The 10510-nt window shown below is 40.3% G+C and overlaps 1 protein-coding gene and 1 non-coding gene across 17 annotated transcripts in view; both read left to right on the top strand.

Annotated features, from left to right (window-relative positions):
• The window catches only part of Pum1 (pumilio RNA binding family member 1), a 136148-nt gene that overhangs the window by 98763 nt on the left and 26875 nt on the right, over positions 1 to 10510 (top strand). For 14 of the 16 annotated variants that reach the window (XM_023702990.1, XM_023702989.1, XM_023702987.1 and 11 more), the window contains 4 exons: positions 712 to 850; positions 2824 to 2967; positions 3788 to 4081; positions 5176 to 5412. In XM_023702990.1, coding sequence (XP_023558758.1) covers positions 712 to 850; positions 2824 to 2967; positions 3788 to 4081; positions 5176 to 5412 — 814 coding nt within the window. The remainder of the gene's footprint in view (positions 1 to 711; positions 851 to 2823; positions 2968 to 3787; positions 4082 to 5175; positions 5413 to 10510) is intronic. The other 2 variants (XM_023702984.1, XM_023702983.1) reach the window with 1 other exon arrangement.
• On the top strand, positions 964 to 1036 carry LOC111813098. Its single transcript, XR_002818434.1, has one exon. It is a non-coding gene; the product is annotated as a small nucleolar RNA SNORD103/SNORD85 (small nucleolar RNA).

Below are 10510 nucleotides of genomic sequence, written 5' to 3'. Positions count from 1 at the left end.
CATCTCTCCAGCCCTGTTTTATTTTTTTTTTAATATTTATTTATTTATTTATTTATTTATTTAGTGTGTGTGTGGCCAGCTCAGCCCACCAGGGGGCGGGACGGGCTGGCATGTGGTGCTGGGGATTGAACCGTGGTCGCTGTGCTTTTGCTTAGCTTGTTGTAAGTAGGTGCTTTAGACCACTGAGCCATCTCACCAGCCCTCCAGCCCTGTTTTATCTTTGTTACTTATTAGAATAAAAAGCTCTGTGCAGGAGTTTACTTCTTATTCATTATGCTTCCTCTAGTGTCACTATATCACAAATCCCTACTTAATTATTGAAGGAACTATTCTTTTGTATCAAGTTTTTCACTATTTAGAAAGAAGGTTGTTAAAAAAATTTTACTGTATGATAATATTAATTGGGCTATAATCCTAACAGCCACAACACATGAAAGAAGTATAAAGAAAATGCTTAGAATGTCAATTTTAGCAGATGGTGAATTTTGGCTAGTTTCTTGGGAGAGGGAAGTTGAGACAGAATCTTGCTATGTGGCCTATTCTGGCCTTGAACTTGTAGCAATCCTGTAGACTCAAACCTCCAGAGGCTGGCATGTACCACCACACCCCACTTAGATATTTTTAACAATAACCCACAACCGTCGGACCAACTTCACTTAGATATTTTTAATGAGAATAAAGCAGTTGGATTTACTTTTATTTCATTCCCAGGTTCTCCGTGGAGGAGCCAGTCAGCGTCCTTTGACTCCAAATCAGAACCAGCAGGGACAGCAAACAGATCCACTAGTGGCAGCTGCAGCAGTGAATTCTGCTCTTGCTTTTGGACAAGGTCTGGCTGCAGGCATGCCAGGTAAGACTGCACTCTAATGCTTTTAGGAAGGAGGTGGAATCAGCTTGTTTCTGGCGATACTGAGGTGGTGAGTGGGCAGTGCTTTCAAAGAGCCTATAACTTGTGATTTGAGGACTGGCAAGGAAGATACATACTTGCCCTCTCTTAGACCGTAGTTCATTGATGAGAGCATTGTTCTGAGCCAGTCTGAAATCTTACATGCTGGAGATGTGTATGTCCACACAACTTGAAATACGTGGTTTTCTTTTGTGGAGACCTCTGTACTCCCTCAGGATTAAGAGTGGGTAGAATGGCCAGCCTATTTTGGCATCACTGTAAAGGCTTTAGTACGTACGTACGTATGTATGTATGTATGTATGTGTGTGTGTATTTTTTCCAGACTTGCTATGTAGCTTAGGCTGGCCTTGAACTCAATTTGGGGCCCAGGCTGGCCTTGGAAGCATGGGGATCCACATCTCTCAGCCTTGCAAGTGCTAGGATTGTAGGCGTGTGCTACCATGCCTGGTTATGCCTAAATGTTTGAAACAAGGTTAAGAAGAAATTCCACATGTTCCTTATAGAGCTGTCCCTTGCACATCTAGAATTTCTTCCAAATAATAGAGCTTTTTAGCTGCCTACCTCTGAGTTATAAATGTACATGTGTCATAAGTATAATTTTGGTTTTGGCTCACAATCCTGTACTTTGCATAAGATTTGATATAGTAGATCTTTCACTGACTGTGGAGTATAGCCAAAATTAATCTATTCATGAATTCAGTAATAATGTTAACTTATTTTGTTAGTAATCAAGTGTTTTTTATTAGAATGTGATTTCTAGTTATTCAGATGGCTCCAATCAGGAGACATTCCAAATTACCTACTATTGAAGCCTGTCCAGTTTCTTTTTCCTGCTAACTTGCAAACTATTTGTGTTTAGATTAATGTGAAAATTTTATTGTTGCAACCAGTATAGCTTTTGTTACTTGTGTAGCTAAGAAAACAATGTATTGTCCATATTTGATTACTGATGATAGCCTTGGTGGTGGGGAGCAGCACAGATATTTCCTGTCACACGTCATTTGTTTCCTAACAATTGGAAGAGTATGCATAACACTTCTTTATTGTATTCTTAATGTGTACCAGACACTATGCTAAATGCTTTACATTCATACATTGTTTAGTGTTTTTCAAGGGCTTTTTGAGGCAAATGGTAGTATTATTAGCCTCCTTTTACAGATTGGGAAATGAGTACTCAGATTCTTGGAACATCCAGCTAGTTCCTTAGAGCCATGTTATAATTCTAGTCCTCTCTGCAATATGCTGGTGGACAGGGAGACTTTTTTAGTACACTAGACATTCTTCCCCCCAATCCATTGGTATTCTAAGACCCCAGATGCATGAGGTTGTGGATAGGGTGAACCCTATATGTACATACTGTTTTTCCCCTATGAGAAGGCTTAATTTATAAATTGGGCACAGTAAGAGATTAACAAGAACACATCACTGTAGATTTTAGTGACTTGAGCATGTCAGTTTTACTTTTCAAGTCAAGAACTTTCACCTTTTCGCTTAGCACTTAATGGTGTCTGTGGCCTGTCCAGGTCTCTAGCATCACTACTTTGAGACCCTTTCTAAGTAAATAAGGGTTTCTTAGGCAGAAGTGCTGCAGTGCCAAAATTGATGTAATAACTGAGACAGTCTGATAACCCACATGACTACCAAGTGACTAACAGGTGGGTAGCATTTACAGCATAGATATGCTAGTCAAAGGGACTATTTATACTACTAGCAGATGGAATAGAATAGTGTGGACTTTCTCATGCTACAGAGAATGGCATGCAATTTAAAATATATGAATTGTTTGTTTCTGGATTTTCTGTTCAGTATTTTTGCATGGTTGTCTACTGTGGGCAGTGAAAAAAATGAGGAAAGTGAAGTTGTAGATAAGGGAATATGATGGTACATGTTTTGATATGTTGGCTTGATATTCCTAGGTTATCCTGTTTTGGCACCTGCTGCTTACTATGACCAAACTGGTGCCCTTGTGGTGAATGCTGGAGCCAGAAATGGTCTTGGCGCTCCTGTTCGGCTAGTAGCTCCTGCCCCAGTCATCATTAGTTCCTCAGCCGCCCAAGCAGGTGAGGTGAATCTGACTGACTCCTGTCAGAGATTTAAACAGGTGGGACTAATCATGACAGTCTCAAAAGTAAGGGGAAATACGCAGTATTTGATAATCTCAGTATTCACTGTGTAATATTTCAAATATAGAAACAGGAGCAACATTTGATCTCAGTGGATTCTGAGTCTCCCAAGGGGCATGTATCATAAGGTTAGGAGCAAGGACTGGCTTCACTGGGAGCATAAGAAGTTGGATTTCTCACATAAGGTGACAGTGTTGAAAGAATTCCAAGGCAACAGTCACAGAAACAAGTCATTGTTTTTCAGATAATTTTTTGGGTGTGTGTGTTATTTTTTGGATTAGGGGCAGGGATGGGAGATGTGAGCAAAAGTAGTACAAATTGGCAGAGTGAAATTTTTGATTGGGGAAGTGATACTTTTTAAATTAAGATTTACATGCTTTAAAAAAAATAAGAAGAGAGCAGTATGTGGAAGATGTTTAAGAAAAAGAGTTCACCATTTATAGCTATGGAATTTGACGTTTTAGGAAGTAGTAGTATTTGATGTTTGTACTCCTTTTTAACTTCAGAAGCTTTAAGTTAGCTGCCAGTATAGTGAACTTGCTCCTGTGATATTTTTAACTTCAAATTGAAAGTAGAAATAGAAACTTTGAAATCAAAGATTTTTATAGGTTTTTTTTTTTTTTAAAAACAAGGTCTGTTTTTGCCTTGAAAAGATAGACAGTATTAAAAATGTTTTTAAAAATGTATAAAGATGTGGTTTGGAAATGTGACCCAGACCTTCTTTTTATAGCTAAACCACTTGCTTTCTTTTTCATAGCTGTTGCAGCAGCTGCAGCTTCAGCAAATGGAGCAGCCGGTGGTCTTGCTGGAACAACAAACGGTCCATTTCGCCCTTTAGGAACCCAGCAGCCTCAGCCCCAACCCCAGCAGCAGCCTAATAACAACCTGGCATCCAGCTCTTTCTATGGCAACAACTCTCTGAGCAGCAACTCACAGAGCAGCTCCCTCTTTTCCCAGGGCTCTGCCCAACCTGCCAACACGTCCTTGGGATTTGGAAGCAGCAGTTCTCTTGGTGCCACCCTGGGATCCCTTGGAGGGTTTGGAACAGCAGGTAGAAATCAGTTGATATGCTGATTAAAACTGATTTTTAATTATTTTTTTACAATCTTTCTGGAACCCTGACAACACGTGGAACCCTGGATAGGTACCAGACAGGTCTGGACCGAGCCCCTTGGGAATCCAGCCAGCCCACATAATCTTTGAGATAATGGACTATTGAAATCAAATTACACAGTTGGGGCCTATGTCCATGCTCATACTGCTACTTATTTATACTCACATAGTCAGTTTGTTTCAGGGACTTGAAAACCAGGGCAGACTTCTACAGGCATTGGGATAAATGTGTAGAGACTATAGAAATGTGGTTGTTAAAACTGTAGGGAGGAGGACTTAGTGAATACCACAGGGCTGAATGCTCCATATTTGAGACTTGCCCGGTGCTAGTTTGTAGATCATAGAGAATTAGGAGTTTTCTCCAGTCTTCTGAAGAACATTAAGGTAGGCATTGTGGAAAATTGGCAGGAAGGATATAAATTAGACCATGATAGTTTTAATGTTTTCCTGGGAGAAAAAAGCAGTAATTGTAGTCGTTGAACAGTGGGAAATTGCAGTGGCTATAAAACAGTGTGATCTCAAAGCAGAAGGGCATGTGAGAGAAAATACCCTAATTGGAATCTGAGGCTAGTAATAACTAGATTGAGCCCACTGAGAAACAGGCTTTCTGATGTAAGTCTTGCATTGTGGGGCAGCACCCCATTTGTTGATCTTTTTTTTTTCTGTATTCCATTTTTCTGTTAGAACCTTTGGTTGATGAAAGGCATTCTTTCTAGTACATTTTCTTTCACCCTTTTCCATAGTTCATGTGGCCGTCAGAGCTTTTAAAATCCACCGCGTCCCATAATAATACAACACCAAAGTAAGGTAAATTTGGCATATATGTGTGATGGCTTGAACAAAAGTTTCATGTTAACCTGAGCCATGTCCTCTTTATTACTTGACCCGTAGAAATGCTACATTAACAGGCTGTCTCTGCTGACAAATTTGCGGTGGTAAGGAGTCTGGATCAAAGTACCAAGAACAGGTCACTGGGCTTGTTCTTCGAAGAACAGGCCTGTTCTTATCTGCATTGTTTTAATTCCATTTTAGTTGGAAACTCCAACACTGGCAGTGGCTCCCGCCGTGACTCCCTGACTGGCAGCAGTGACCTTTATAAGAGGACATCGAGCAGCTTGGCCCCCATTGGACACAGTTTTTATAACGGCCTTAGCTTTTCCTCCTCTCCTGGACCCGTGGGCATGCCTCTCCCTAGTCAGGGGCCAGGACATTCACAGACACCACCTCCTTCCCTCTCTTCACATGGATCCTCTTCAAGCTTAAACCTGGGTAAGAACCATTACTCTAACACCACCTTGAACTCTAGAAATCTCTTGCCACCAATGACATTACAAGCACTTTGCATAAGCAGAGGATGATCCCTTTTTCCTAGGAGTGTCCTGGGTGCTCTGTGCCTTCTGTAAATACTTCGTGTTGTTTAGGCTGTACCTGTAGCTAGTAAAGCAGTCTGTGATTGTTTAGCATCTGGGTACCCTGTACATTCATCTCAGCACATTTTGTGCTTTGGCTGCCTGTGGTATTCTTTAATCATCAACACAGTACAGGTTCATTGTAGTGAAGCTGGAGAACATGGACAGAAAAAACTCATTTAGTGTCAACACCTGAGATACACCACAATTAATATTTTGCTTTATTTCTTGAAGATTCCTTCCCATGTATATATGGTTAATAAACTACTTTTTCACATAAATAATTTTATTTAAAATTTTTGCCAGAGTCTTACATAAGTATTTATAAATATACTTTAAAAAGTGGCACAGCATGCTAATGTGTAGATACATATTTCCTTATTATATATTTAGGCTTTTTTATGTATGAGGAAGAGAAAAGGTTCCAGACAGCAAGCTATAAGAATGAAAGTTATTCTTGCAGTAGGTGGCAAATCTCAATCTTTCAGGAAGTCAGAGATGATTTGTTATCACAGACACATGGTGAATGTTCTCGTCTTGCAGGCGTTTATCAAGTTTGATACTTGAAAGGGGAAAGTTGGGGCCCAGAAATGGTGTGACCTCATATTTTATAAGAGAAGAGAGTGCTATTAATCATTTTGTGTTGGTACACCTTGATCAGAACTGTCATAGCAAAAAGCCATGAATGGCTGCTTCACCTAGAAAATTCTGTCTTTAACCAGCAAGTTTAAAGATGGCATTACAGACTCAGCAATGAGGACTAACTAAAAATGAATAGGATACTTTATTTGAAAAGCCAAAGACTGGAAATGGTTTATAAGCATGGAGAAGAACCTAATTGTGTAAGATAATGAAGTTATTCTAGAGCTAAGAGTTGTATCTTTGAGTTTGAAAGAAAAAATAAGAAGGGAGGTGAAAGTCCCAGTATGATTTATGGATAGAAGGGAGGAATGAATTTTCATTGACCTAACACTTACCTGCTAGTGTATTAATGAGTTTGGGACCTGTACAGACCTGGGCTGGAAGGTGTAGGCATTATTTCCATGTTACACATATGCAAAATCTGCATCTCAGAACTTAAATTTTGTCATGCTTAGGTGGATTCAGATTTGAGCGCTTTTGATTCCAAAACATGCTGTTTTAGTATATGTTAGTTCTCTACATGATGTGCCAAGGATATCTTTTGAACCAGTGCATTATCAGATCTAGAAATACTGCCTTTTAATTTCATTTAAAATTTGAACTCCCTCATACTATTTAGTACTAATTAAATCTTCAGAGTTTGATTTATTTAGTAATTAATGGAGCCACATAGTAAATATTTTAGGTTTTGTGGGCCAGATTTACAAAAATAAGTGGTAAGGCAGAGTGATTCTTTTTTTTTTTTGTATTTTAGGGAAGGGTCTACAAGGGTGTTCAGGGTCTCACTACTAGATCGGGCTTGTAGTGATTCGCCTGTTTATAGCTTCCCAAGAGTTGGTGCCACCACGCCCAGTCTCCAGAGTGATTCTTGAGGCTGTAGTTTTTTGACTTTGAGCTAAATGTTGTGGCTTCTTGGCATATAAAAATGGAGCTGGAAATATTTGCATGCATAATGCCTTTCATTTTTCCAGTGTATCAGCATTTGAATGAAATACTTCATAATTCTTCCTTTCCTTGTTAAATAGGAAATAATTGTTTTAATTCTTTTAGTGACTTGCTGCCTTTATAGGTTTATTTTTAGCATTTTAACATATTAACATATAAAAAAGTAATCTGGCAAGCACAAGGATCCTGAGTTTGATTTGTGTGCCCCCCCATTAATCTTAAGTAATTTTATTTGTGTGCATTTGCATTGAATGTCTGTTCCTATATGTAGTATATATCATGCCATTCCTGAGAAAATTCATGTCTGGATCAATAGGGCTTTGACTCAGCTCAGTCTGCTTCATTGAAAAAATAGAGTTTTTTTCCCCTTTGTTAAAAAATAGGTGAATGGTAATTGCTTTCTAATACTGTCTAGGAAAAGGCCTTAAATCTTTCTTGTGGTGCAAGCCACCTAAAAATGCATATTGAGCCACAGCTAGTACAGCTCCTTGTTAGTATTGCTTCACGGCTGCTGCCAGCTCTCTGTCACTGTATCATGAATGTGCATTTGATGGCCAGTGTGTTGAGTACTCAAGTAATTCCTCTACACATGGAAACTTAAGCTTGGCATGCTTTGAAGTAAAGATTTTAAATAGCACACAGGTAAGAAGCATTGGAATGTACACACTGACCTATCTCACTGTTCTACCAATGTTGGTTTCCCCCATCACGTCATTGTTGTACTTTTTCCAACCAAGAGTCAGGTATATATTAGAATATTTCTTTTTTTTTTCTTTTCTTTTTTTCTTTCTTTCTTTCTTTTTTTTTTTTTTGTGGAACCAGGGGTTGAACTCAGGCCCTTGTGCTTGCCAGAGAAGCGCTTATTCCACTGAGCCATCTCCCCGGCCCCTAGAATATTTCTTTAAAAAACTCAGTGACCAGGCTGGGGATGTGGCTCAGTGGTAGAGCACCTGGTTTGCATGCACAAGACCCTGGATTTGACCCCTGGCACCACCATGCTCCCTCAAAAAACCACACAAACCACATTGACCTGCTTATTTTTTCCTTTATTCATCGTTTGAGTGCCCACTTAAGAATCTTCAGTGGCCTTTTATTACCAATTGTTTGATATTCTTTTTTTTTTTAAATATTTATTTATTTTTATTTATTACATTTATTTATTGTGTGTGTGTGTGGCCAGCTCAGCCCACCAGGGGGCGGGGCTGGCTGGCATGTGGTGCTGGAGGATCGAACCGAGGTCCCTATGCTTTGCCAAGCTTGTTTCAAGTAGGTGCTTTAGACCACTGAGCCATCTCTCCAGCCCCTGTTTGATATTCTGACATAGAAAAAAAACAAACAAAACTCTACCAAGTTACAAAACGCTAAAATTTGTCCCTTTTAGTTGTACTGTTTGGTGTATTTTAACAACAAAAGTTGTGCAGCAGTTATTGCAAACCCAGTTTAGAATACTTCCATCTCTTCAGTGGAAATCTTCCAGTTAAATTATAGTTAATCCCCATTCTCATTTTTCAAAAAAAATTTTAATCTTTATTTTTGACCTTTTTTTAATATTTAAGACAGGGTATACACAGTGTACAGGGTCTGACTGCGTAGATCCGACTTATAGTGATCCTCCTATTTATAGCCTCCCAAGAGCTGGGATTACAGGCACATGCCACCACACCCAGTCTCAATTGCTGTCACTGTGCGCCCTGGGGGCAGGGAGATTGGACTCCCTGCCCCTGTGTCTGCCTAAGCAGAGCTTTTTTTTTTTTTTTTTTTTAATTGTGTGTGTGTGTGTGTGTGTGTGCGCGCGCGCGCGCGGCCAGCTCAGCCCACCAGGGGGCGGGGCTGGCTGGCATGTGGTGCCGGGGATTGAACCGCGGACCCTGTGCTTTCCGAAGCTTGTTCTAAGTAGGTGCTTTAGGCCACTGAGCCATCTCACCAGCCCCCCTAAGCAGAGCTTTAATCCGCTGAGCTGTTTGATCGGCCCTCTATTTTTGACTTTAAAAAGAAATTTTTTTTTTTATGTATTTGGTACAAGGTCTCACTGTGTACAGTTCAGATTCATAATGATCCTCCTGTCTCAGCCTTCCCAACGCTGGGATTACAGGTGTGTGCCACCACGCCCAGTTTTGGTGACATAAGGTACCAGGGATTGAACCTGGGTCCTTGTGCTCGCTAGGCAGGTTTAGACCACCGAGTTATCTCCCCAGTGCTGCGGCCCCAGGCGCGTTCCTTCCATCCCCCAGTTCTCATTTTGACTCTGCATTTTCTGGACATATTACAATATGTGGTCTCTTTTGTACAATGCTAATTTTTGGTTTTTGAAGTTTTTAAAAACTTTTTGGAGACCAGGTTTTTCAGTGTAGTCCATGCCAGCCTTGGAGTCACTATGGAGCCCAGGTTGACCTCAAAATCATAATCTTTCTCCCTGAGTCTCCCTCCTCAAGGGCTTGAGTTATAGTCATGTTCCACCACACCCAGCTTGGTTTTTGATTTCATCTATGACATGTTATGCACCAGCAAATTGTTCCTTATGAGTTGTCTTCCATTTTATGTACAGGCCACAATTTTGCTCTTCCACTTAGCAGCCAGTGGACATTTATTGGGTCCAATTTTTGGCTGTTAGAAATAACATTGCTGTGAACACTTGCATGAAGTCTTTGTGTGGACACATTTGTTTCTTTAGGGGTAGAGTTGCTAGATTGTATGATAACTTTGTGTTAAACTTTTTGAGAAACTCCAGCTGTTTTACAAATTGCTGTATCATGTTTGTATTCTTACCAGCAGCATAAGCAGGTTCCAATTTGTGTACTTACTTTTTCGTCAACATTCAGTTCTGTCAAGCCGGGTGTGGTGGTGCATGCTTGGAATCCCAGCACTAGGGAGGCTAAGGCAGGAGGATCCTTGCAAGTTCAAGTCCATCCCGGGCTACAAAATGAGCTCAAGGCCAGTTTGAACTGCATAGCAAGGAGACCCTGTGCCAACCCCCACCCCCCAAACCAAAATGAAGTATTCATTTCTGTCTTAACACATTTCTGCTGGCTTGAATCATTGTTGGTGCACACATGATTGTCTTATTGGGCAGCCTGTACTACTGGTAGTTCAAGAAGCACAGTCATGTATGGGACAGTCATACACATACCATGGTGGTTCAAACTAGCTAGTAGTCAGGCACTGTGATTATATTTCCATTTTCCTGATACCGAATGATCTAGACTCTGGAAATCTTTCAGTATGTTTATTCATTTCTTTGGAAAATCTGCCTACTTTTTAGCATTTTAAAAATTATCTTTTCATTATTTAGTTGTAACAGATCTTTCGTTGCCCCGCCCCCCCCCAACCGGGGATCAAACTTAGGACCTTGCATTTGCCAGGCAGGCACTTAC

Source organism: Octodon degus, unplaced genomic scaffold, assembly GCF_000260255.1.
Source record: "Octodon degus isolate 3935 unplaced genomic scaffold, OctDeg1.0 scaffold00163, whole genome shotgun sequence".
In the NCBI taxonomy this organism is placed as follows: Eukaryota; Metazoa; Chordata; class Mammalia; order Rodentia; family Octodontidae; genus Octodon; species Octodon degus.
Note: the sequence above shows the minus strand (reverse complement) of the source record. Positions and strands in the feature narration are given on the sequence as shown.